The sequence below is a fragment of the Lissotriton vulgaris genome, chromosome 1_1 (assembly GCF_964263255.1).
Source record: "Lissotriton vulgaris chromosome 1_1, aLisVul1.2, whole genome shotgun sequence".
Lineage (NCBI taxonomy): Eukaryota > Metazoa > Chordata > Amphibia > Caudata > Salamandridae > Lissotriton > Lissotriton vulgaris.
This window is the reverse complement of record NC_141685.1, coordinates 566,956,506-566,983,670: the sequence shown is the minus strand read 5'-3', so window position 1 is coordinate 566,983,670 and position 27,165 is coordinate 566,956,506. Positions and strand designations below refer to the sequence as shown.

At 49.4% G+C, this 27,165-nt stretch overlaps 1 protein-coding gene across 2 annotated transcripts in view; it reads left to right on the top strand.

Moving 5' to 3' along the window:
• LOC147747490 (DBIRD complex subunit ZNF326-like) overlaps positions 1-27,165 on the top strand; it is a 190,267-nt gene that overhangs the window by 122,663 nt on the left and 40,439 nt on the right. For both annotated transcript variants that reach the window (XM_086953956.1, XM_086953955.1), the window contains exon 9: positions 27,064-27,159. In XM_086953956.1, coding sequence (XP_086810082.1) covers positions 27,064-27,159 — 96 coding nt within the window. The remainder of the gene's footprint in view (positions 1-27,063; positions 27,160-27,165) is intronic.

Genomic DNA, 27,165 nt, shown 5'->3' with positions numbered 1-27,165 from the left:
CCTGCCGATGCTCGACAGGGTCAAGGCACAGGGGAGAGCAGCTTTCACGTAGCCTGCAACTTGCAAAGCCATCACACCCAGGACGGAGAAGAAGTACAAACATTCCTATCAATCAAAGACATTTTTAGAGCGCTCTACTTACCCGGAGGTCTCAAGGACCCGCCCTACATTCAGGGATCAGTCACGGCGGACTTAATCATTACAGCTACGGCAAGGAAGAGGGCTAACGTGCCAACAACTTCAGGGCCACCCCCAGACAAGGAAAGCAGAAGGATGGCCCTGACTGGGAAAAAGATCGAACGGAATGCCGCAATGCACTGGCGCATGGCAAAGTCTAACGCACTGCTCCAGATACCAGATCTGAGAGGAACTGGGCCAGTTACTCAAACACCTCCCTGAAGAACACCAGCAAAGGGCTGCGCATCTGGTGGAAGAGGGGAAAAATGTGGCAAATTCTTGCCTCAAAACTGCCTTGGACAGGGCGGACACGTCCAGCAGACTCATGATTATGGGCATCACGGAAAGAAAGCAAACCTGGCTCAGGATTTCAGGCTTGAAGCCGGAAGTGCAACACAGCATCCTGAACACCCCGTTCAACGGAGAGACACTCTTCGGTGCTCCAGTGGATGAGCAGCTCACCCAACTGAAGAAAGATAACGAGACTGCAAGATCCATGGGGGCCTTGCAATTCAGAGGGACAAAGAGGGGCACCCCGTCACGAAGACCTAACTGGAGGGAAAGAAACCAGCCAGGAACATCGCACCAGGCATTCCAGCAGTGTCCAACACCCAGACACAGTAAGGGCAACAAAAACAACCCTGGCAGTACCATCAAAGAGGCCAGTCCTTTCGCGGGAGAGGAAATGGACATGAACAAAATAAGAGGGGGTCAACAACCCGCCTCTAAGTGACTGTCACGCGACAGGTGCCCACCCACGCAAAAACTCCCAGGGTGGAGCATGGATACAACAAGGGGGTACACGAGCTAAACATCTGCGAACATGTAACACCGGTGGAAGGAAGAATAAACCTTTTCTTCCAGGAGTGGAAGAAAATAACCAGACAAGTGGGTACTCAACATCATACAGTTCGGGTACTGCATAGTTGGAAAGGAGACCACCAAACAAAGAAACAAACAAAAAACTAAAAAGGACGCTAGCAAGGAAAGAGCTAGAACTACTTCAAGAGGAAGCAAAAGAACTCCTGCAAAAACAGGTTATCAAACCAGTACCTTACAAAGAAAGGAACAGGGGAGTGTACTCCACCTACTTCCTGGTAGCAAAGGTAGACGAGACTGAGACCCATCCTGGACCTGAGATTCTTAAACCAGTACAGAAGAACTCAAAAATTCAAGACGACGTCCCTACAAGAGGTACTGCCTCAATTACAAGGCGGAGGCTTCATGGTCCCCATAGACCTCAAGGATGCCTACCTGCACATCCCAATCTACTCGGATTTATCATCAACAAAGACCACGACCAGTTCACAACCCTGGCGTTCGGACTAAAATCGGCGCCAAGGGTCTTGCCGCAGCACACCTAAGAAGGGAGGGGATACACGTATACCCTTACCTAGACGACTGGCTAGTAAAAGCAAGTTCATACGAGACGTGCAAGCTGCACGCACAAAGAGTGACACACTGGGCCTAGGATTCTCCATCCACTGGGGGAAATCCTCAATGAAACCGGGACAAGTAAAACTTCCTGGGAGCACAGATAAACACCTTGCAGAACAAGGTGTTCCCCAGCGAGAAGAGAACGCTAGCACTGCTCAAGGAGACCCGACTCTACCAGAAGGGGCGAGCTCTGACAGTGAAGACGGCGAGCAAAGTCATGGGGATGATGGCGTCCTGCATACATCTAGTGACAAATGTACGGCTGCATATGAGGCCTTTCCAAGAATGGCTACAGGAACAATGGTCACAAGCTACAGGTCGTTGGGAAGATCTAGTGGTTGTAACGCACTCAGTGCAAGAAGAGATAGCATGGTGGAACATGAGAAGGGGGAAGCCTCTGACACCGCCAACGGTGACCATCACCACAGACTCATCCCAGAAGGGATGGGGCGCTCACGCGGAAAAACTCATTGAGGGGTCTGTGGACACCAGCAGATGCGGTAAAAGACATAAACTACCTAGAATTAAAGACAGTCTTCCTCGCGATAAAGGCTTTCCAGACAAAGTTGTATATCCAGAAGGTGTTTATCCAGACAGACAACACAACAGCGATGTTCTACATAAACAAGCAGGGAGGGACACAATCAGTCCTGCTTTCAAACTTAGCGCAAGAAATGTGGAGATGGGCCATTCCATTCAAGATAGACCTGCTAGCCATACATCTACCAGGAAGGACAATGTAGAAGCAGACTGGCTCATCAGACCGGCATCTGCATCCCACGAGTGGGAGCTCGATGCACAGGAAACAGAAGCTGTTCGGCAAGTGGGGAACACCGTCAATAGACCTGTTTGCAACACGCCAGAATGTAAAATGTCAAAACTTCGTAACCAGAGACAGGGTCCCTGGGGAATGCCCTGTGGATAAGCTGGTCGAAGACATTTGCTTACGCTTTTCCGCTGATCCCTCTGATACAGAAAGTACTCAACAAGTGCAGAACCAGCAATTTTACTCTGATACTGGTCGCACCGCAGTGGGCCAGGCAGACCTTGTACTCTCAGATAATGGAGATGGCACTGAGTGCACCCCACAGATTCAGGAGAAGGAAAGACCTACTCTCTATGCAAGATGGAGAGGTGCTGCACCCAGAGCCAGAGAGCCTCAGCCTAGTAGCATGGCTCCTGAGGACATAGAGTTTGCTCATCTGAAATTACCAGAGAGCCCCCTTAGGGTTCTACGGGAAGCAAGAAGACACAGCACACGGAAGTGCTATGTGTCAAAGTGGAAGAGGTTCACACTATGGTGCAGAAAAAAAAGCTGCACAAGCGGATGCAGAAGGACTCAAAAGTGCTCAAGTACCTCATGCACCTGCTCAAGGAAAACCTGAGCTCATCCTCACTAAGGGTACACCTGGCAGCGATAGTCGCTTACACAAGAGGAGAAACAGGCAAGAGCTTCTTCACGGATAGTAAAGAGATTACTGGAAGGAGCGAAAAAGATCGCACCACCAAAGAGGGTGCCACCACCGGCATGGAACCTTAATTTGGTCCTGACTGAACTCATGAAGGAGCCTTTTGAACCAATTCATAAGGCCTCCCTACAAATGCGAACGATGAAAACTGCATTCTTAGTGGCAATCACCTCGCTGCGCAGGGTGAGAGAACTACAGGCGCTAACTCTGCAAGAACCCTACATCCAGATACATAATGATAGGGTGGTGATATGAACGGACCCACACTTTATGCCAAAAGTGGTGTCAAGGTTCCACATCAATCAGACAATACAAATACCAAGTTTCTTCCAGAAACCAGCCACAAGCGCAGAAAGAGCACTGCACACTGTGAACGCCAGAAGGGCAGTCATGCACTACATAGAGAGAACTAAGGGACACAGGAAAACAAAGCAGTTCTTTGTGTCCTTCGCAAACTTTGTTTCATGGGGAAACCAGTAACTAAAGGAACCATTGCACGATGGATCGCACAAACAATACAGTTGTGCCACAAGCAAGCAGGACAGGAACTGACATAAGGGACATGAGCCCACTCTACCAGGAAGAAAGGAGCTACAATAGCATTCCTGGCTAACACAACCATTCAGGACATATGCCTGGCGGCAACATGGGCTTCAGTACCCACGTTCACGAAGCACTACTGTGTGGACATACAAATGAACAAGGAAGCACAAGTGGGACAGAAAGTGCTTTAACACATATTCAACAACCAACGCTCATCTTCCACCCAGGAGCCACAAATATAACAAACCGCTACAAAGTCTATGCACAGCATAGTGAATCCAGAACGATTCACGCTGCAAAACGAATAGTTTCTTACCTGTCTGTGTAGTTTTGCAGCTTGAAGATCTTTCTGGATTCACTAGCGCACCCACCCGCCTCTGCCAAAAAGATGAGGCTGGAGAGAAAGGTGGTAAAAACAAAAACTAGACTGAAACAGACACTTTGGAGGTTAAAGCGGCGAATCACTTACTTGAAAATTGCCATAGATTCGGACACAAAACGAGAAAAAAGAATCCGAATATGGCACCCAAGGGTGGGAGCTTCCGCAGGAAGCGTGCCGATGTCACAGGAAGGACACCAAAAGGTGGGATGTCGACGCCCACCTGGGCTAATAAAAAAAAAAAACCAACAAAGAAAAGACTACGATTCTGGACCCAACCACTAGACCGCGGAATAATGCACAGCATAGTGAATCCAGAAAGATCTTCAAGCTGCAAAACTACACCGACCGGTAAGAAACTATTCGTTCCTTTACAACATCATGGGACAGGGGTTTACTCGCTGCATTTTCTAATACCCAAAAAGGACGGAAACCTAAGACCAATTCTCGACATCAGGCCCCTCAATCACAATATACACTCCGATCATTTTCATATGATCACTTTACAACAAGTGCTCCCATCGCTGCAACAGGGCGACTTCCTTACAACACTAGATCTAAAGGACGCTTACTTCCACGTTCCTATACATCCTTCTCATAGGAAGTATCTAATGTTTGTACTGGAAGGACAGCATTATCAATTCAGTCCTTCCATTTGGGGTAACAACTGCACCAAGAGTGTTCACAAAGTGCCTAGCAGTAGTATCAGCACATGTCAGAAGACAACAGATGCATGTCTTCCCCTATCTAGACGATTGGCTCATAAAAGCCAAGTCATTCAATCAGTGTGTCCAACACACACATCAGACAATTCAAACATCGCACGACTTAGGGTTCATGATCAACTACACCAAGTCACACATACAGCCCTCTCATGTACATCAATATTTAGGGGCTACAATAAACAAGTATACAGCTTTAGCGTATCCCAGTCCAGCAAGAATACAGAGTATTCAAGCCTTAGTCACAAAGTTCCAACATCAACACTCTCTCCCAGCCATAGCGTTCATGAGACTAATAGGCATGATGGCGTCTTGCATCTGCATTGTACCATATGCAAGACTGCAAATGTGTCCGTTACAGGAATGTCTAGCAAGACCGTGGAATCGGGCTCAAGGTCAACTAACAGACCTGGTGTTAGACATCCGCACACATCACTCTGCAGTGGTGGAACACCTAATACTTGACAAAAGGGCGGCCGTTCCTCGAACCTGTTCCACAAATACTACTTAAAGCAGACGCATCTCTCACAGGATGGGGAGCCCATCTCCTACATCATACAACTCAAAGGCAATGGACCATTCAACAAAGAGCGTTCCATATCAATCACCTGGAGCTGCTAGCAATATTCTTAGCACTCAAAACATTCCAAGTAAAAGTGCAAAACAAAACTGTCCTGATACGGACGGACCACATGACTGCTATGTACTATATACAAAAACAGGGTGGGACACTCTACAGCTGTCCCAGCTTGCACAGAACATTTGGAGATGGGCCATTCCACAAAACCTATATCAATTTCAATTCAATTCAAAAGCTTTTATTCGGCAATTTGCCATCAAGCCAACAAGTAAAATACATTATACATAGAACAAAGTTACATCAATTAGAAGGATAAAGTGCAAGTTGTTGTGCAATCCTCATATAAAATCCTAGTTATTTACAATCCACATTAATTTGTTTACAATTCATAAAAGGGGCATATACATTTTACATACAAGGGAGTTTACAGACCTCTGATTAAGAACACATATTTAAAAAATTTTAAATAATTTAAAAGCCAGAATTAAAAACTTTGTATCTATGTTTTAAAACCATACTTTTTCCTTATCAAGCAGATACTAAAGAGAAATCGGCTGACTCCAAAAGTTATCAGTCTAGTGGGCAAGGATCTGAGTAATCTTTCTGCCTCTTTGTATGAGCGTATACCCAAATTTTTACAAAGGGGTTTGATCCATTTTGTACGTTGAACATTATACAGTGGACAAAAAAAGAGGATGTGGGCCTCATCTTCCCTTTGCTTCAGGTCGCATAGTTTACAAAGTGTATCATCACTGTTGGGGTTAGGGTTCCCCCACCGGCACGTATTGGCATTTATTTGGAGGACCCCGTACCTGTATTGGAGATACATGGTTTTAGCCAGGGGTGGTTCTACCTCGTCCATAAATTGTTCAAATATGGGAATGTCCTTAAATTGCAAAAACTCAATAGATAATGAACCTGTAACACGATTATGTATGTTAGAATTCATGTAATACCAAAAGGCGGATTTTACCTGATCTTTACAATTAGGTTGCATGGATATTGGGTTTTTCCAAAAGTGTGAAAGGCCCAGTTTAGTGAACCACGCAGATATATGTCTCAGCCACTGAATTGAATTGTAAGTATCCAGTTCCATAATTTCCAGCAGACCCGCCCTATAGTCTGCGAGTTCCGGGGTTGTCCAGATTCTTACCCAGTAAATCAGTGGCCTCAACCAGCATAGATAGTCTGTGCGTTTAAAGTTTATGTCTAGAAAAACAGGTGCTAAAGGAGTTCGTGTTGGTAGCCTTAACAACCTCCTGCAGAACATATTCTCCACAGTATGGAATGTTTGTTTAACATACGGCCCCCAAATCTCGGCTCCATATAGGGCCGCAGATTGTCCTTTAGCTTTGAACACTTCAATTGCGGGTGATATAGCTTTTGAAGTACTCCTTCCATGAATTTTCAGAATGGGGAAGGAGTTCTGTTTTAATATCAATCTACTTTTTTCTAGCTGGTTTGACCAGGACATTTTACTATCAAACCTAATACCCAGGTAATCAAATGATTCCACGTATTCAAGTTTTGTATTGTTTAAGGCCAGATTTTTCTTAAAGGATTTTGGAGGGTTAATGGCCATGTATTTGGTTTTACTTGAATTAATTTCTAACCCCTTCTTTTCACAATAACTGTAAAATTGATTTACCAAATTTTGTAAGCCTTTTGGAGTTTGAGATATTAAAATCGTGTCGTCTGCAAAAAGCAGCGCTGTAACAGCCTCATTACATAATTTTGGGGAGTCGTGGTTACACTGTGCCAAAAAAGGGGGGATATCATTTACAAATAAAGAAAAAAGAGTCGGGGCCAACACGCACCCTTGTCGCACCCCCCGTCTGACTGGGATAGCTTGAGTGAGTTCGCCATTTCTTCCCCATCTTATTTTTGCAAAATTGTCTGTGTGAAGTTTTACGAGGTTAGACAATAATTCATCAGGGACACCCATTTGCCCTAGAGTGTTCCATAACAGTGAGCGGGGGACCAGATCGAACGCTGAGCGTAGATCCATGAATGCAACATATATGCTGCATTTTTTAATCTGGACATACTTCCAGCAGATGCACATGAACCTATGTACCTGATCTACAGTACTTGTCCTAATTCTAAAACCTGCTTGGTATTTTGAGAGGATTTTGGTATCCTCAATCTAAAAGGCGATTTAAAATATGTCTGGCAAAGATTTTTTGTAAAATATCTATGAGACTTATAGGTCTGTAATTGCCGGGGTTATAGCGATCTCCCTTTTTGTATATGGTTACTATTTCCGCCCCCTTCCATGATTCGGGGATCGGAGTGCCTAGCAAAATAGAATTGCACAAAAAGTTTATGTAAGGGCACCAAACTTCTATATTGTGGATAAATAGATCGCCCGGTAATTTATCCGGACCCGGTGCCTTACCTGCCTTAACTGCCTTAATAGCACACAATGTTTCCTCTGTGGTGAATTTTTCCGGCTTAAAGTGAAGAGGACTGGATCCAAAGTACGGATCTTCAGAGGGTACCTCAGATGCATCATATAATTTTGCAAAGTGGTCATACCAGATTTTTCCATCTAAGAAAAAGTCTCTATTGGAGCTCCCTGTTTTGTTATTTTTGGATATTAGACTCCAAAAGGTGCATTGATCATGCGACCTGGCAGCATTTAAAAGGTCATCCCAAATTGAATCGTCCCACTCTTTTTTCGCTCTCATAAGAAGGTTCTTATATTCGGTTCTACACTCTTTAACCTTCTTTTGGTCTTTAGATTTTACGGCCTTAATGAGATTCTCTTTGGCCAGGCGACACTGGTTGTTATACCATGGTGTCTCCAGTTCCAATTGCTGTTTAATTTTACTATCCCTGTTGTTACATGGTTTGCTCAAAAGGGGGATTAACTCTTCTATTAGTTGATAGTGCATAATAAGCACTTCGTGGGATCCCATAACCAACTTATTGTATGATGAAATAGTGTTTGAGAAAATATTGTAAATACCTATGAGTGTGTCCTCTTTTGCCAGGATGTGCGGCCACTTTATTGCTCTCCTATTGTTAGAAACTTCAACCTCACCCACGTCATTGTACATTTCCAACCCACTATCTAATGGGTGGAAAATTGCCGGGAGTAGCCCCAGCTCAAGGGGGAAGTGATCGCTTTCTGGTCTATTCACAACAGAAAAAGACAACAGCAGGTACCAAAGGTTAATAGTAATCAATACATAATCAATAAGTGACTTTGCAATCCCTTTGGTATAAGTGAAATTAGATGGCCTATCCGGATCCAATCTACCATTACATGCTCTTAAGTTGTGAGATATCGTCAACTCATATATCTGCATAGCTGCCACCGAGCTTTTAACTGCTTTTACACTGTCTAGCCGGGGAATTTTGTTGGCCCTATCCTCATTTTCAAGGATATTTTCTAACCCCATGACGGGCTCAAACTGACAGTTGAAGTCCCCGCCTATAATTATATTAGGGTCCTGCTCCAGGGTATTCAAGAACGTGTTTAACTGTTCCACAACCAGTGATTCCTTATTTCGAGGATTGGGTCTGTTATAAATGTTTAACAAATAAATGTCCCCAATATCCTTCGTGGTAATCTTTACCCCAAGCAAATCTTTAGAACCAATATTACAAGCTGATACAATGACATCCAAACATACTTTTATCCAAATTATCAGGCCCCCTGATGGTCTACCTCTCACAGAAGCAGTGGCCCCACAATGGTATGCTTTATATCCAAGTCTATGCACCATATTAATTGCCCATGATTCTTGTAGGAGAATAATGTCATACTCTTCTAGAAATAAACTCCAATTCCTATCGCATAGGTTCCTGGATACCCCTGCTATATTCCATGACAAGATTTTTAAAACACGGTTAGGTTTACATGACACTGGAATGCTGGGGCAATTATTACCTGTACACAGGATAGAGGATATTGCCCCTACATTGGAATCATCAGAGGTCTCATGGAAAATTGTCAAGCCCTGCGAATCGTTGGGTGCCACTATTGCCCTAACTAGATCTGGTACATGACCACTGTTCGATATAGCCTCTCCTTGATGGTCTTTGGAGGGGCTAGGGGACAGAGCTATGACCGGTCTGATTACCATGTTATCCGATGGGGGGAGCATTATTCCAGAATCTATAATTGGTTTTAAACAGGGGTTCTCTTTGGTACTATACAGGGAAGGTGGAATTTCATGTGTACCACTTTTTCCTTCTTGTCAGTAACCCCACCATGACCAATTCTTATCCCCTTCCATGGAACCTGGGAACATTCTTCCTATTGGAGTTGGAGGGTCAAAAAAAGAGTATTTGTTATTCATCGGGCCTAACCGGGATTGATCTCTGTTATCTTGGGGCCGCTGCATGGGGTAAAAGTAGCTGAGGTCATAAGTGCCAATTCCTAGATAACCACCTCGTTGGTTCTGGCTATACACAAGTTGAGCCACCGAGGGGTCCTTAAAATTGACTAAAATACAATCACCTACTATGTCTTTCTGCCTTGTTCCCAACCAGCTAATTCTTCGGACTTGGATAACCTCACAATTGACGGAGTAAGGCAAAGGTCTATTTTCTTTGAGCCAGAACAGTGTCTTATTTTTCAGCTCATCGTATGACTCCCTTTTGTTAGGTTTCAGGGGAGGGACCCCGGTGAGCACAACTACGTATGGTTGGCATCCCGGAGGGAGGTGTGCATTGGGGGTCTTTTTCATTGTAGGTTTGTCTCCGTCAGTGACAGTTACTTTAACATTATTGTCCGAGCCACAGTTAGTAGAACAGGTAGTAGTTTTAGGCCCGACATCCGACTTGGGTGGAGCCGGGGCTTGAGGTATGGTGGTTGTGTTGACCAAGTTTACTTTCCGAGGTGCAGGTTTCGGCGGGACAATCAACTGGGTACCACCTTTATTTGAGGGTGCTTTGACAAGTTCCTTTTGGTCTTTCCTTGAATCATTAGTGGGTCTGTTCAGCTGGGTCCCACTATCACTCCTCGGTTGTCTGGGATGTTGTATTTGTTTAGAAACTGTCGGGCTAGGTTCCACCCTTATAGTTTCTCCGCCAATCTTGGAGTGTAATTTTACCAAGGATTTTAGGGCGAAAAAGTTATCTAGGGAGGTTTGTTCAAATTTATCCAGTCGTTCTGTTAGCCCTTTTAATTTTTCGAGGACTGGCGAAAGCAGGGTTGTCATGAGTTCATGCATCTGATCAACCAACGGGTTTTTGGCAGGTGAATTCTTAAGACAGTCCAAAATCTGTTTTTGCCCAGGTGTGGCATTATGGTCCACCCCCGCTTGTGGGGTATTTACTTCTGGCCTCGTGGATATTTTTCCTTGCTCTACAAGTTTACAAGAGGTGCCTCCATTTGTGTAGTTCCTGCGGATTCTTTTAAGTGTTTTTAGTCTGTAAGCTTTTCTCGGAGAGACCACTCTCTTCCTTTTGACAGCTGGTCGGCTATTTTTTGGCGACGGTGTTTTGAGGGCTGGCACTGGAGGTGAATCGTGCACCAAGATTACAGGTAATGTGGGTGGATCAAGTATTTTGTTGATCGAACAGTTGTTTGTACCGGTGCCTATTTCGGTACTGCCTGTGGGTGCAAGGTCCGAGATGATGTTAAAAGCGCCATTATCATAACTTGGGTCGACAACACAAGGTTGTAATAGACCAGTTGGAGCAGATAATAATGGTTCAGCAGGAGTGGTGTTAACCGGAGATATAGCATTGACTAGTGGTCCTAGTGAGGAACGTTTATGAGCCAGGTATTCCCTTGACAATCTGCGTTCTGCCAGAATGATTTCCTTTTCTACTACGGACACAGCACGGGTTATGAAGTTATCCATTGTACATAGGGTCGGGTTTCCCCCTCGTCTGGAGCTTCTACCTGAACGGGTGGCCATTGGTGAAAATGAGGACATGCGGAATTGCAGTAAACTTTTATAACGTCCGCTGCCAACAATTAACAAGTTTACCTTAGTTGTTGGGGAGGTGGCCCGACCCGGCCCCTGCTGGCCCCGGACGGCCACAGACGGCCCGCCCTTTGCCCGGGCTTCGCCCGGCGTCCCGCTTGCGTCCCGCAAGACGGAACCTCCTCTGATGTTATAGGACGGCAATGAGGGCGGGGCACGCAGGGGGGCGCTGACCGGATGTCACGTGGTCAGCAGGGACTCCTGGGATAGTGAGTCCCTGCCGCGCTACCCCTGCAGCCTCCACCGATGTTCCTTTTCCCTCTGCGGCACGTCAAACAGGCGATGGCAAACAGCGTTGGTGGGTCCGCGTTGTCCTCCCACAGACGAAGCGGCTCCTGCGTAGCAGGAGCGGCGAGGTGCAAAGTTCCAGGCAGAGAGGATGAGAACGCTCCCACAGCGTCTCGGCGTTCAAGGAGGTAGGGTAGGGTCACACAGACCGGCGTTGGTACTCCCAATTTGACCTGTTTGCCGGTGAGGGCGGGGCACGCAGGGGGGCGCTGACCGGATGTCACGTGGTCAGCAGGGACTCCTGGGATAGTGAGTCCCTGCCGCGCTACCCCTGCAGCCTCCACCGATGTTCCTTTTCCCTCTGCGGCACGTCAAACAGGCGATGGCAAACAGCGTTGGTGGGTCCGCGTTGTCCTCCCACAGACGAAGCGGCTCCTGCGTAGCAGGAGCGGCGAGGTGCAAAGTTCCAGGCAGAGAGGATGAGAACGCTCCCACAGCGTCTCGGCGTTCAAGGAGGTAGGGTAGGGTCACCTATATCTATTAGCAGAACACCTTCCAGGAGTTTAAAATCAGATAGATCTGTTGAGTCGACAGACACAACAAATTCACGAATGGGAACTACATCCGCAAGTTCTTCAACCATTCTCTCACAAGTGGGGTCATCCAGACATAGATCTGTTCGCCACACACAAACGCAAAATGCCCAACCTTCGCCGCCAGGTTTCCATGCCCGCTGTCCAAGGGCAATGTGATATGGATGAACTGGTCAGGCAGATTTGCGTACGCTTTTTCGCCACTACCACTAATATTGCACAAGCAACAACAGTCGCTCAAAATCTGGAACAAAACAATGACAGGGATACCATCGCCCTCACATCAGATCTAGAAATAATGGGCCTCAGACAATTGGTCACGGCTCCTACCCACCAGGCAGGTCACACGCTGGATGGTATATTCACAAACGCTGAAGGCTTACACATAACGGCAATTCTCCCCATGACCTGGACAGATCACTCGATCATATTTAGTAGCCTGACCATCAAGGGATCATTGAGGAAGAAGGTCTCATACCCGAAACCAGGCACGTTTAAAGCATGGAAGGACATAAATCCCAACGACCTAAATGTACTTTTAAATAATACCAGCCCTGACCTATCCATTGATCCTAGCATTGCAACTCACCAATTCCACGAATGGTTGGGCGATGCCACGACTCAGCTGGCACCTACCAAATCCCACTCAAGAAACGGGAGCATGCCAACTGCCCAGTGGTACACAGAAGAACTAAAAACCCAAAAACAAAAAGGAATAGGGAAAGGCACTGGCGCAGAACTTATGATAGCGAAAATAAGAAAAAATATAAAGAAGCTCTCGCTACCTACAAAGTAATAACAGCAGCAAAAAAGCACTTTTTCTCACTGCATATAGAAAAAGCGAAAAACTCAAGCAAACAACTATACAACACTGCCAAAACCCTATCCGGTAACACACCGAACCTAAATCCGCAACCATCATAATCATTATGTGACGCCATGTCTGAGTTTTTCTTCTCGAAGGTAAACAACATATACCAAGCCTTTACCTTAGAACCTAGCATCAGTAGTGTTACCACCCCCACGACCATCCTGAGAAATACCATGACTAATTTCAAAACCCTAACTATTGATCAAACAAGGGGCATAGTGAAATCTATCAAATCTGGATCAGCTCTGGATCCATGTCCTACTTCTGTGCTCGCCATGGTGTCAGATACAATTATTCCAATCATTACCCATGTCTGCAATACGATATTGCACTCTGGAACTTATCCTGATTCTTTGAAAAACACGCTTGTTAGACGGACCGGGAGGGTCGGCCGAGATTACGGGGAGAGGTCTCCAGGGAGAGCCGTCTCCAACGACTGTACAGATAAGTAACTTCCCCCCCCACAGACGGACACCACACAAGATTGAAGGTTAACGAGACTTTATAGGCAATTCTTAGGTTACGTTGATATGATACAAGGAGGTCTGGACTCAGGGGTCCCCTCGGCTCTGATCTCTGGTTGAGGAAAAAGGGGTAGCGGGACAGTCTTAGTTGCCAATGAGTTAAATAGCTCTCAATCCTCGAGCTCGGTGTGTTTGCTGATCGGGCCGTGGAGGAGCCAAGCCGGTCCCGAGATGGACGAAGGATGATCGACGGGCCGTGGAGAAGCCAAGCAGGTCCCGGGATGGATGACGGATGGTCGACGGGCCGTGGAGAAGCCAAGCAGGTCCCGATGCAGATGACGGTTACAACGGTCCGCGGCCTCGCCAGCAGATCCGGACGACGATGAAGGATGAAGGTTACGACGGCTGTGGCAGCGCCAACAGGCAGGACGATGGTGCACAGGACAGAGCTACGGCAGCGCCAGTAGTCCGTCCAGGGTGAGTTCCTCTTTACGTCTCTCGACTCCAAGATACAACTGCCTTCCTGCTCTGGAGCTGCCCCAGTTATAGGGCTGGCGGGCTTTGATGTCCGGACCCTCGCACTTGGAGGTCGGGAGGTCCGGGATGAGGGAGTCCAGACACCCAGCGGGGGGGTGGAGCCAGCGCCCGGGGAGGCGATGGGCGAGCGGCACTGGCCGGGGGAGAGCCATCGACACCTCTTTCTCCCATTGACCTGCCAAGTAGCTCGCTCACCTCCTGGGTGGAGGGTGGTGCCGGAATGTCTGAGGCCGGGCTAGGCCCAGGGTTGAGGTCGATCGGGGGCCAGGCGGCCTCGTGATGAAGTGTCCAAGATGGCGGCCCAGGCTGAGCGCATGGGTCGGCAGTGGATCGGGCCCATGAGGTGATCATGTTCGAGGGCAGGTGTCCCTGAGGGGACGTAGGACGTACAATGGTGGTGTGTGGTGCTTGTATGACTGGGCTCGGGCCTGGTCGAGCCGGGGGAGAGCGGCCCGTCATGTGGCCTGTCCAACATGCGTCCCCCCCAGCTGAAGGCGGGGAGAGTTACCCATCCTCTTGGGGACTCTCTTCGTCGAGGCGGAAAAACCGGGACAGGCCATCCGCGTTGGCGTGGTCGGACCCAGGCCGGTGTTCAACCGTGAAGTCCATACCTTGCAAGGAGATGGACCAGCGTAGCAGTTTTGGGTTTTCCCCCCGCATATGCATCAACCACTGCAGGGGTCGGTGGTCAGTCTGTACCCGAAAGTGGGTGCCAAAAAGGTAGGGCCGGAGCTTCTTGAGGGCCCATACCACAGCGAAGGCTTCCCTTTCTATGGTGCTCCAGCGTTGTTCCCGGGGTAGGAGTCTCCGGCTGATGAAGGCCACCGGTTGATCAAGGCCTTCGGTGTTCACTTGGGACAGGACTGCCCCAATGCCCTGGTCGGAGGCGTCCGTCTGGACGATGAACTCCCGGCTGTAGTCTGGGGCCTGGAGCACAGGAGCGGAACACATGGCGGCCTTTGACTGTTCGAATGCCGCTTGACACTCTGGGGTCCAATTCACTTTCTTGGGCTGATTTTTTGATGTGAGTTCGGTGAGAGGCCCCACGATGGTACCATAGTCTTTCACGAACCTTCGGTAGTAGCCCGTGAGGCCCAGGAAGGCTCGCACCTCAGTTTGAGTGATAGGGGGTTGCCAGTTCTGGATGGCGGCAATCTTCAGCTGTAGAGGGGCCACTAGGCCGCTTCCCACCTGGTGTCCGAGGTAGGTCACCGACCCTTGTCCAATTTGACATTTGCTGGCCTTGATCGTGAGGCCAGCTCGCTGAAGGGCTTGTAGTACTGCTTGGAGGTGGTGGAGGTGCTCGGTCCAATGGTGGCTGTACACAGCGATGTCGTCCAGGTAGGCGGCGCTGAACTCTTCGAGCCCCGCCAGGACCTGGTTGACGAGCCGTTGGAAAGTCGCTGGGGCATTTTTCATGCCGAAGGGCATGACCTTAAAATGATAGTGGCCATCGGGGGTGGAGAAGGCAGAACGTTCTTGTGCTCGGGATGTGAGGCCGATCTGCCAATAACCTGCCGTCAGGTCGAAGATGCTGAGGTAGCGGGCAGCGCCCATTCGGTCGACCAGTTCATCTGCCCGGGGGATGGGGTGTGCGTCCGTTCTGGTGACGTCATTCAGGCCCCGGTAGTCGACACAGAACCGGAGTTCTGGTGTGGTTCCGGGGGCGGCCGCTTTGGGGACCAGTACGACCGGGCTGGCCCATGGACTGTCTGAGGGCTCGATGACCCCGAGCGTGAGCATCTTAGCTACTTCCGCCTGGATGCAGGCCCGTACCCGATCAGGTACGCGGTAGGCCCGGTGGCGGATAGGAGGGTTGTCTCCGGTGTCCACATCGTGCACACACCAGGAAGTGACACCTGGGGTGAGGGAGAACAGACTGGCAAATCGTGATAGGAGGGCTTGGCACTCGTGGCGTTGTTCTCTGGTGAGGGACTCCGAGAGTCGGACCCCATCCACGGAGCCGTCTTGCTCCTGGGTCCGCAAGAGGTCAGGGAGAGGTTCGGAGTCGTCTTCAACCCCATTGTCTGTGGCCATCAAGAGACTGAGTTCTGTTCGCGCAAAGTGGGGTTTCAGTCTGTTGGTGTGGAGGACTCGGAGCGGATTCCGGGCGGACTCCATATCGATCAGATAGGTGGCAGGACCCTTGCGCTCGATTACCTTGAAGGGTCCCGTCCATTTGTCTTGGAGAGCGCACGGTTCTGTGGGGGACATTACCCAGACCTGTTGCCCCGGCTCGAATTCAATAGATGAGGCGTTCTGGTCATACCATTTCTTCATGTCCTCTTGACTTGTCTCTAGGTTGGCTTTTGCTAGGTCTCTGAACCTTCGGGACTGGTTGCGGAGGGTGAGGAGGTACCGGAAGACATCGGGCGGACTCTTGGCCGGAGGCATCTCCCAGCCTTCTTTGATCAGGCTGAGTGGCCCCCGTACTGGGTGCCCATAGAGCAGCTCGAATGGGCTGAAGCCTAGGGACTTCTGTGGGACCTCCCGGTAGGCGAAGAGGAGGCACGGCAGCAGCACATCCCACTGGCGACGGAGGGGCTCTTCCAATCCCCCGATCATCCCTTTTAGCGTGCGATTGAACCGCTCAACAAGTCCGTTTCCTTGGGGGTGATAGGGGGTCGTGAAGCGGTAGGTGACCCCACACTGTTGCCAGAGGGACTTCATATATTTGGAAATAAAGTTTGTGCCTCTGTCACTGACGACTTCTCGGGGGAACCCCACACGGGAGAAGATCCCCATCAGGGCCCGGCCGACCACTGGGGCTGTCACGGTCCGGAGAGGAATAGCCTCAGGGTAGCGGGTGGCGTGGTCCCCTAGTACCAGGATGAAGCGATGGCCTTGTCTTGTACGCGGGTCTAGGGGTCCCACAATGTCTATTCCGACCCTCTCAAATGGGGTCGTGACTACTGGAAAGGGTTGCAGGGGGGCCTTTAATTTGCGGCCGCTCTTCCCACTGGCTTGGCACGTGGGGCAAGATCGGCAATGCTGGTGCACATCGTTTCTCATTTTTGGCCAGAAGAAGTGGGTCACTAGGCGGCTGTAGGTTTTATCTTGTCCCAGGTGCCCTGCCAGGGGGACATCGTGGGCCAGATTTAGCAGGAAGTCTCTAAAGCGGAGGGGCACCACTAGTACTCGGTTGGCCCCTAGCTCGGCGATTCGTTGCTCGCTGTACAATAGGTCATTGTCCCAGTAGACCCAATGAGTTCCGGAGGTATCCCCTGCGCTTTGGGCGAGCGCTTGTTGTCGGAGTCCCTCAAGGGAGGGACAAGTCTCCTGCTCCTGACGAAATTGTTCTTGTGTGGGTCCCCCTTCTTGAGCCCACTGGTCAAGATTATCAAGGTCGGAAGGTTGGGCAAGTTCGAGGGGGATACCATGGTCGGGGGTCTCGGCGGGGGCGACCGGGGGCGGTGGCGCCGGCCATTCTGGTTCTTCGGGGTGAGGGTTGGCACGGGCGGCCATGGACCGGGTGGTGACGCACGCCCAGTCTGGGACGCCCAACATCCCCAAGTGTTCTTTTCGCTCCACGGCTGCCCACGGGGAGCTTTCCAGGTCATTTCCGAGGAGGCAGTCCACGGGGGCGTCGTCTCGGACCGTTACCTTCAGCATGCCGGAGACCCCTCCCCACTCAAAGGGGACGCAGGCCATCCGACACAGACTCTCTGAGTTGTCGGCGGATCGTACAGGGCAGAGAATGTTCGGTAGATATTGTTCTGGGGCCACCAGATGACAGCGGACGGCTGTCACACTGGCCCCGGTGTCTCGAAGGGCTTCGGCCCGTTGTCCATTGATGCTCACCCATTGGCTGTACTTCTGGGTGTTAGCGGGTAGGGGGACCCGCGGGACCATGTCTCTTCCCCCTAAGCACGCGAGAGTCATGGCTGCTGGCTCCCACTCTTGATACTCTTGCTCGTCTGTTTCTTGTTCCTCGGAGATCTGTTCTTCCCCTAGTGCCGCGGCGGCCACCTGGCGGGGTCTTGGACTCTGATACTGCGGGCAGCTTGGGTCGTTTGCATAGTGGCCGACTCGTTGGCATCGGTGACATGTAACATTGGCTCTGTATCCCGGTCGCGCCGGGGTGCTGCCCCGGTTGGCCGGGGGGGTGGTGCTGGTAGTGGGGGCGGCCGGAGTGTTGTCTCTTCCTCGTCCTTGGCCCCCTCCTCCTCCTCTGGGTCGGGGGTGACCATTGTTGTTCCTGTTCTGCTCGTAGGACCCATTCCGGCCCACTCTGGTGATCTCCCACCGGTCAGCTTCGGCTGCGAGCTGCCGGGGATCGGTTAACTTGCTGTCGAGGAGGTGTTGGCGTAGTTCAATGAAGCAATTGTTGGACAGATGCTCCCATACCATCAGATTGAACAGCTGCTCGTAGGTCGTGACGTTGTTCCCTCTGATCCAGCCTTCGAAGGCTCTGCTAAAGTACGTTACATAGTCCACCCAAGTTGTACCTGGAATGCGTGTGCAGTCTCGGAACCGCTGACGGTACATCTCGGGCGTGAGGCCATAGCGGGTGAGGAGGGCCGCTTTCATATGGTCGTAGGAGGTCATCTGGTGGTCTGGGAGCTGTAACAGAGTATCGCGGCCCTCATTAAGGAATTTGCCCCATAGGCCGGCTCCCCAGTCGGCTCTATCGATCCGGTGCGCAGTCATCGCGATTTCATAGGCCTTAAACCATTGCTGGATGTCGTCTTCTCGAAAATATTCTCGGACCACATCCTTGGGGATGTGCACTTTTTTCTCCGTGGTCCCTGGGGTGGACGGTCGGTCAGGCACCCCTAACTCTTTATTCTGTTTGCGCAGGTTGATCTCGGCTAGGTTCCGCTCGTGCTCGTACGTTAGTCTTTTTTCCTCGAGCTCCCTTTGCCTCTGTTTCTCCTCTCTTTCTTCTCGGAGGCGAAGGTGCTCTAAGTTTATTTTTTGCTCGGCCAATTTGAGTTCTATGTCCATCTTGAGTCGGGCCATTTCGAGTTCGTGTAGTCGGGCTTTTTCTCTTTCTTGGATCTCGTCTTGCGAGAGACTGGTTCTTTGCCCCTCAGGGCCCGTGCTGGTATTTTTCGCGGTGCTTTGCTCAGGGGCTTCGACATCCCCGGTCTCTGCCCAAGATTCTAGGGCATGCTTGAAATCGTCCTTGGTACTTAGTCCGGTGGTAGCGATACCTAGTTCGATGCAGAACTGCTTTAGTTCACGATGGCTGTATTCCTCGAGTTTTTCCATTTGGAACTTCTCAGTTGATCCGCTCTCTTTAGTTGACATTGTTGTTCGTTGTGGGGTGAGCTACTCTCTGTACGTTATGCGGTGATTCGGATCGCGCCGCTGGCCACCAATGTTAGACGGACCGGGAGGGTCGGCCGAGATTACGGGGAGAGGTCTCCAGGGAGAGCCGTCTCCAACGACTGTACAGATAAGTAACTTCCCCCCCCACAGACGGACACCACACAAGATTGAAGGTTAACGAGACTTTATAGGCAATTCTTAGGTTACGTTGATATGATACAAGGAGGTCTGGACTCAGGGGTCCCCTCGGCTCTGATCTCTGGTTGAGGAAAAAGGGGTAGCGGGACAGTCTTAGTTGCCAATGAGTTAAATAGCTCTCAATCCTCGAGCTCGGTGTTTGCTGATCGGGCCGTGGAGGAGCCAAGCCGGTCCCGAGATGGACGAAGGATGATCGACGGGCCGTGGAGAAGCCAAGCAGGTCCCGGGATGGATGACGGATGGTCGACGGGCCGTGGAGAAGCCAAGCAGGTCCCGATGCAGATGACGGTTACAACGGTCCGCGGCCTCGCCAGCAGATCCGGACGACGATGAAGGATGAAGGTTACGACGGCTGTGGCAGCGCCAACAGGCAGGACGATGGTGCACAGGACAGAGCTACGGCAGCGCCAGTAGTCCGTCCAGGGTGAGTTCCTCTTTACGTCTCTCGACTCCAAGATACAACTGCCTTCCTGCTCTGGAGCTGCCCCAGTTATAGGGCTGGCGGGCTTTGATGTCCGGACCCTCGCACTTGGAGGTCGGGAGGTCCGGGATGAGGGAGTCCAGACACCCAGCGGGGGGGTGGAGCCAGCGCCCGGGGAGGCGATGGGCGAGCGGCACTGGCCGGGGGAGAGCCATCGACACCTCTTTCTCCCATTGACCTGCCAAGTAGCTCGCTCACCTCCTGGGTGGAGGGTGGTGCCGGAATGTCTGAGGCCGGGCTAGGCCCAGGGTTGAGGTCGATCGGGGGCCAGGCGGCCTCGTGATGAAGTGTCCAAGATGGCGGCCCAGGCTGAGCGCATGGGTCGGCAGTGGATCGGGCCCATGAGGTGATCATGTTCGAGGGCAGGTGTCCCTGAGGGGACGTAGGACGTACAATGGTGGTGTGTGGTGCTTGTATGACTGGGCTCGGGCCTGGTCGAGCCGGGGGAGAGCGGCCCGTCATGTGGCCTGTCCAACAACGCTGATCAAACCTCTGCTCAAAAAGCCAAGTCTAGATAGGGAAGAATTAAAAAATTACCGGCCTATAGCAAGTCTCCCTTTTCTAGCGAAAGTGACGGAAAAAGCCATGAATCAGCAGCTATCGGAATACATAGAAAGTAACAACTTGCTGGGTGACACCCAGTTCGGTTTCCGTAAATACCATGGAACGGAAACCGCTCTCATCAAAGCAGCGGATGATATTAGAATCATCCGCAACCAAGGAGGAACAGCATTGCTGGTACTCCTAGATCTCTCGGCAGCTTTCGACACTGTCGACCACAAGATCTTGGTCGACGTGTCGAAAAGATGGGTATTCAGCTCACTGCGAGAGAGAACCCAGGCGGTCACATTAGGACCATTCCAATCGGCCAATCGGTCGTTACCGTGTGGGGTTCCTCAAGGCTCATCCCTAAGTCCGACACTATCTAACATATGTGTTGGACCTTGCTAGTGTCATCAAAGCACACGGGATGAGCCTAACCTCATACGCAGACGACACACAACTGGTGTTGGCCATAAAGGGAGATGGGCAAGAGGTGGCAGCACGGTTCCAAAATGGAATGATTGCTATTGGTGAGTGGATGGCAAGAAATTGCCTGAAGCTCAATTCCGATAAAACGGAGGTGGTTATCTTTGGCACTCTCTCGCCAGCCTGGTCTGCAGCCTGGTGGCCATCGGCTTTCGGCACCCCACCTTGCCCCACCTCTAAGGTTAGAAACCTGGGAGTCACATTTGATGACCAGCTTAATTTTATGGCACATGCAAATAAGGTTGCAGCCACTGCCCATTTCAAATTCAGAATGATAAGAAAAATCATCCCTTTTCTACCAGATACGGCCGCCAAGACTTTGGTTACTTCTCTGGTCTTAACATCATTGGACTACTGCAATGGACTCTTTCTTAATGCACAAAACAGAGTCACTAAAAAGCTGCAGACTGTTCAGAACGCGGCTGCACGCTTGCTTTCTAAAAAACCTAAATTCGTGCCCATTTCAGATACCTTGAAGACCTACCATTGGCTGACCATCCAAAACAGGATAAAGTTCAAATCACTGTGCACAGTCTACAAAACACTGCAGGATCAAGGACCTCGCTTCCTTAAAGATCAACTAATACTTTATAACCCGGTCAGAAAACTCCGATCCACATCACTTAACCAACTAGTGGTCCCACGCAGCAGAACAGTCTCCTGGGGCGACCGCTGCTTCCTAGTTGCGGCTCCTAAAATCTGGAATACTCTGCCACACCACATAAAAACAAGCCCCTCACTCCTTCAGTTCCAGAAAAGACTGAAGATGTGGCTATTCAACCAATAAATATAGCATACGAGTCCACATACACTTCAGCCTGGGGAGGGACATTACTGCAGTCTAGCGCCGAGACGCCCACGGGTAATTGTTCACGCTCTATAAATGTCAGTAAATAAATTAATAAATAAATTGATTTTAGTAGCTCCCACATGGGCACGCCAACCGTGGTATACAACTCTGCTAGAACTATCCCTAGTTCTACACCAAAAGCTACGTCTCACACCATCCCTGCTAACCCAGATCCATGGAGACATCCACACCCAAGTCAACTGAATCTGGCAATCCTGGCTCCTGATGTATTCGAGTTTGGTTATCTTAACCTACCACCAGAATGTATGAATATCATTAACACCTTGGCTGCGAAGCATATTCCCCTCCTGTGCTGAAAATGCTTGAATTCCATTGTTCATGACAAGGTCAGCTCGTCACGAGCACCGTGCCTCATGACGAGCTGAGCTCGTCATGAGCATGGAAAGGGTTAAAGAAGATAGACCTACTACTAGAGCTTGCTATGCTGTTAAATGGAAAAGATTTGCCATTTATTGCAACAATAACCAAATCTATCCCCTAGATGCTTCTATACAAAATATAATTTGCTACCTTCTACATTTACAAAGATGTAACTTAGCATATATTCATCTATACGCCTACATCTTGCAGCAATTGCAGCATATTTACAACATAGACAACATCTGTCTCTATTTAGAGTGCCTGCTATTAAACCATTTATGGAAGGATTAAAAAGAATCATTCCTCCCAGGTTACCACCCTCTCCAGTGTGGAACCTAAACATTGTTCTTACAAGGCTCATGTGACCACCTTGTGAACCTCTACACAAATGTGAACTGCAGTTCCTCACTTGGAAAACTGCTTTTCTAGTCGCCATTACCTCTCTTAGGAGAGTAAGTGAGATTCAAGCTTTCACAATACAAGAACCATTTTGACAATTACACTGTAATAAAATGGTTCTTAGGACAAATCCCGAATTCCTTCCAAAAGTCATTACTCAGTTTCATTTAACCCCTTCGATGCGGCCGCTTTTTTTCCCGTGTGCGGCCGCCGGCCGAACACGGGCGGGCCATGACGAACCCCAGCCGTCATCAGCACACGAGCACCGTAGCGCATGACTGCTGGGGTTCGTCACCAGCATGGAAGGGCGTAAACCAATCTGTAGTTACCAGTGTTTTTCCAAAACCCAGACTCTGTAGCAGAAAGAGCTCTACACACACTAGACGTTAAAAGAGCTCTCCTCTATTATATAGATAGGACCAAATCCTTTCGCAAAACAAAGCAATTGTTTGTAGCTTTCTCTCCACCGCATAAAGGCAACCCCATCTCTAAAGCTGGAATTGCAAGGTGGATTTTAAAATGTATACAAATATGCTATCAAAAAGCAAAATTTACATTAACCGTTCATCCTAAGGCGCACTCCACACGCAAACTAGGAGCCTCCATGGCTTTCTTAGGAAACATTCCCCTAGAAGACATCTGCAAAGCAGCAACATGGTCTACAACACACACCTTCACTAAACACTATTGTGTTTATTTGCAATGCTATTGTGTTGATGTGCAAGCTGCAGTAGGCCAAGCTGTTCCCAAAACCCTCTTTCAAACTACTGCAACAGATACAGGTGACCACCGTTAAGTGAGACACTGCTGTACAATCTATGCTCAGTGTAAGATCAGCAGCTCAATAGCCTCAAACGGAAAATGCTACTTACCAGTATGCATCTGTTCTTGGCATGTAGAGCTGCAGATTCTTACACGCCTCCCGGGGCCTGTATCTGTTCCAGTTCTATGTTAATTAGATATACAAGCATGGACATCATTTCCCTTTATGGCGAACAATCTAAGGATGGAGCCGATGCCTATGCGCACTATCGTCCTTGGGAGGAGTCACCTATCTCGTGACTACAAAGACTTCTTCCAAGACGACAACATGCAATCATCCAAGCCCAACACCAGGTGGCGATCTAATGCACAGTGTATGAATCTGCAGCTCTACATGCCAAGAACAGATGCATACTGGTAAGTAGCATTTTCCTTTCTCAATATGAGTGACTTAAGGTAATTATTTTGCAAAAAGGCAATAGATTTTGTAAGTATAATAGCTACAGTGGTTGCAGTAGGCAACACAATTCTAAATACAATTTAATATTGAGCTCAATGGCTTTTTCTACATAAATGCAGTTGACTACTTTAAGGATTACTTTCCTAACCACAGGACTGGATCCTGGATTCAGTCCCTGGACCTAAGCTGTAAACAGTTAAGTAAAAGCGTTTTGGTTACAGTTGTGGTTTTTAAAGAATATAAATATATTTTCAAAGTTGACAAACTTTTCAGTGAAAACCAAGCTATGTTATCCTATGGAAGGACATTGTAGTCACAGGTAAAGTAGGTTCTCGTTACTTTTGTAATCCAGTACTGGACTCATAGGTTAAGCACTGGGACCTCTACCTAAGGCAGGTAAGTAATTACGGTTTGATAGCTGGTACGAATTAATATTTCTAGTTTGTAAAAATAGATACTTAAATGAAATTTCACAGAAAAACAGTCCATGGTTTCCTATGGAAGAAAATGCAGGTAACTAGTAGGTACAGATAGGATTACTTTTGCGGATCAGTACTGGTCTAAAAGGTACAGTACTGGCTTTTCTCCTGACCACAGGTGAGTAATTCGGAATTCGTTATTCTGCTGATTTTAGATGAATATTTTAAAGTTTCAAAACTCCACACTTTGACTGGTTTTCACTTGAAATTTCTTCTATGTTAACCTATGGAAGGAAAGTGAGTTATCGGCTTTTAGGTAAGTACTCGACTGGTGGAGTTAAGGTTCTGGGCATAGACTCTGGGGTCTCCCAGACTCTGAAAGGTACAGTAGTTACACCCTCAGCGGAACAGGGGCCGCCGGGTGCAGAGAGAGTAGGCCCAATGCAATCCTATGGAGGGTAGGGGGCTTTAGGTTGGTGGCTGCAAGCAAGCAGGCCACACGGCTGTGGGAGCTGAGCTCCTGGTCATTTACTCAGGGCAAGTGGGGGAGTAGAGTAGTTGTTGCACTTCAGCGGCACTCTGGCGGCTGGGTGCAGTTTGCTTTTGAGCCGTCGAGGGCACAATGTTATCCAATGGGAAAGTTAAAAAGTGAACAAAGGCTGCAGACTCTGGGACGGAGATTCTTCAGGTGCGACCACCACTTCGAGAGAAGTTACGATCTTTGAGAAGTAGGTACCCCAAAGGAGGGCACAGGGGGCCGCCTGGCGCTAAGTGCAGGTGTCTTTTTGTGTCGGGAAATCTTACCCTCGGCTGGTTGCGGTTTGAGGGGTCCCTGGTTCTGAGGCTGCAGACGTCGTTTGGTTCATCGAAGAGTGTCTTTGGGCACGACTTTGGGTCCTAGTTGCCAAGGGGACGTCCTTGTGGTCTTGGGTCACTCAGGCACAGGCCGGGCTTGGCGAGTGCAGAGTGGGCTGGATTCGCGGTTCCTGGCTGGCACCATGGGTATTGCTTTTGGAGAAGAACCACTGCACGTGGGAGTCAAAGTCTTTTGGAACGTTCAAGGCAGACATGTCCTCCGTGGTTGCTGTCCGCAGGAGACGCCGGAGTTTAACAGGAGCAGGTTCAAGGATCAACAGGCCTGTATGGTTCTGGGGCCAAGTCAGTGGGCGTCGTATTTTTGTTAGCAGCTGCGCGGCAGGTAGTCTTGTTTCTTGGGCGTCTTATTGTTGCAATCTGGATCTGAGGAAGGAAGGTTCAGAGTGCCCCTAAATGCTAAATTTAGGGGTGTTACAGGTAGGGCAAGGGCAGGGACTAATGGGTCCCTGTCCTGGTGTGGGTACACCCCCTAGATTGCTCCACTCCTGTGGGAGGGGGACAGAAGCCTAGCTGTGATATGGCAGGGCTCCCCATCTTCAGGATGGCAGGAGCCCGGAGTCGTGCTTCACCTCGCCTCCCACCCCCCCACCTGAGGGGTGGGGTTGGCATAGGCTGGCACACCCCCTTTCCTCACTTTCCTGCCGTTCTTCCCGCCAGAGTGGGGATCAGAACCGGTGGGGGCCAGTTGCTGAGTACAGCAAGTGGCTTGGAGAAGCTCACAAAGGCCGTATACCCTTGAAGCTTCCCCTGCCCATCCTGGGGAGGAGGCTTGGCACCTCGTCCTAGGATGTGCATTGCTCCAGGCCCCGAGAGCGGCAGGCTCTTGACCCAGGGGGCCAAGAAACCTGTCTGGTGGTGGCAGCCTCGGTAGCCACACAGTCAGGACCCTGGAAGTTGGTTACGTTTTAGGGAGCATCTCTAAGATGCTCTCTGTCGTGCATTTTACATTAAATCCCACACTGGCATCAGTGCGGTTTAATGTGCTGAGAAGTTTGATATCAAACTTCTCAGTCTTCTGTGACGCCATCATGGTGCTGTGGAGTTCGTAATGACGACCCAGCACCATATACTCTTAAGTAGCAGCACTGCACTTAGTGCCCAGGAATGGCCCTGGGTACTGTAGGGGCACAGGGCTCATGCACCTGTGCCCACACCACTCGCATAGGGCACCCAGCTAGAGGGTTGACTGATGGATGCCAGGGCAGTGAGCTTGTGGGCATGGCACACAGGGATGTGTGCCATGTCGACTCTGTTAAGTTCTGTACTTAGACACTCAGATACTCAGTCTGCAAAGGCAGTGTATGGGTGTCGGGGTATAGGACCCCTAAGGGTGGCACAGTAAGTGCTGCAGCTCTTAGGGGTCACCATGCCCTGGGTACCTAGGCTACCATTTACTAGTGGCTGACAGGTGGCCAGAGGTGCCAATTGGGTTTTAGCTTCAACACCGTTTTAGGGAAGGAACACACAGGCCCTGGGCACCTGGTTGGCAGGAGCTCAGAGCATACTCCGTCAAAACACTTCAGCAAAAAGTGGGGGCATACTCTAGCAAGAAAGATGGCACTTTCTCACACTCGGCCTACTTCATTGCTAGATGTGGTCAGCTTGTGCGCTAGATGCCCTATAGGTTCATTAGGTGCACACCCCTGAAGCACAATCTGACCGAAGCTCATTCATAATGTACTAAGTTAATTGGAACATCATTTTTATTTTTTTAAACCACGGGCAAATGTTTGCAGACTTTGAACCTGTTTTTTGTTATTTTTTTATCTATTTCTCAAACTGCCCCACTGTACTTCAATGAAGTCGTAGGATGTAGAACTAGGATGGAGTGTCTTTTGTTTTTTTAACTTAAAAATGTATGTAATTCCACTGGACTCTTGAGAATAAACTAGTTCTCAACATATGTCCAACTACTGTTTTGCCATAAAAACATTGTTCTAGTACAGTTAATGAAACTGTATCCTTTCTTTTTTGTTTTTGTTTCAGGCTTTCAAAGAACAAGTTAAAAAGGAGAGTGTTTTGACTGCTACAAGTATCCTTAATAACCCAGTTGTGAAGGCCCGATATGAACGGTTTGCAAAGGTAAGA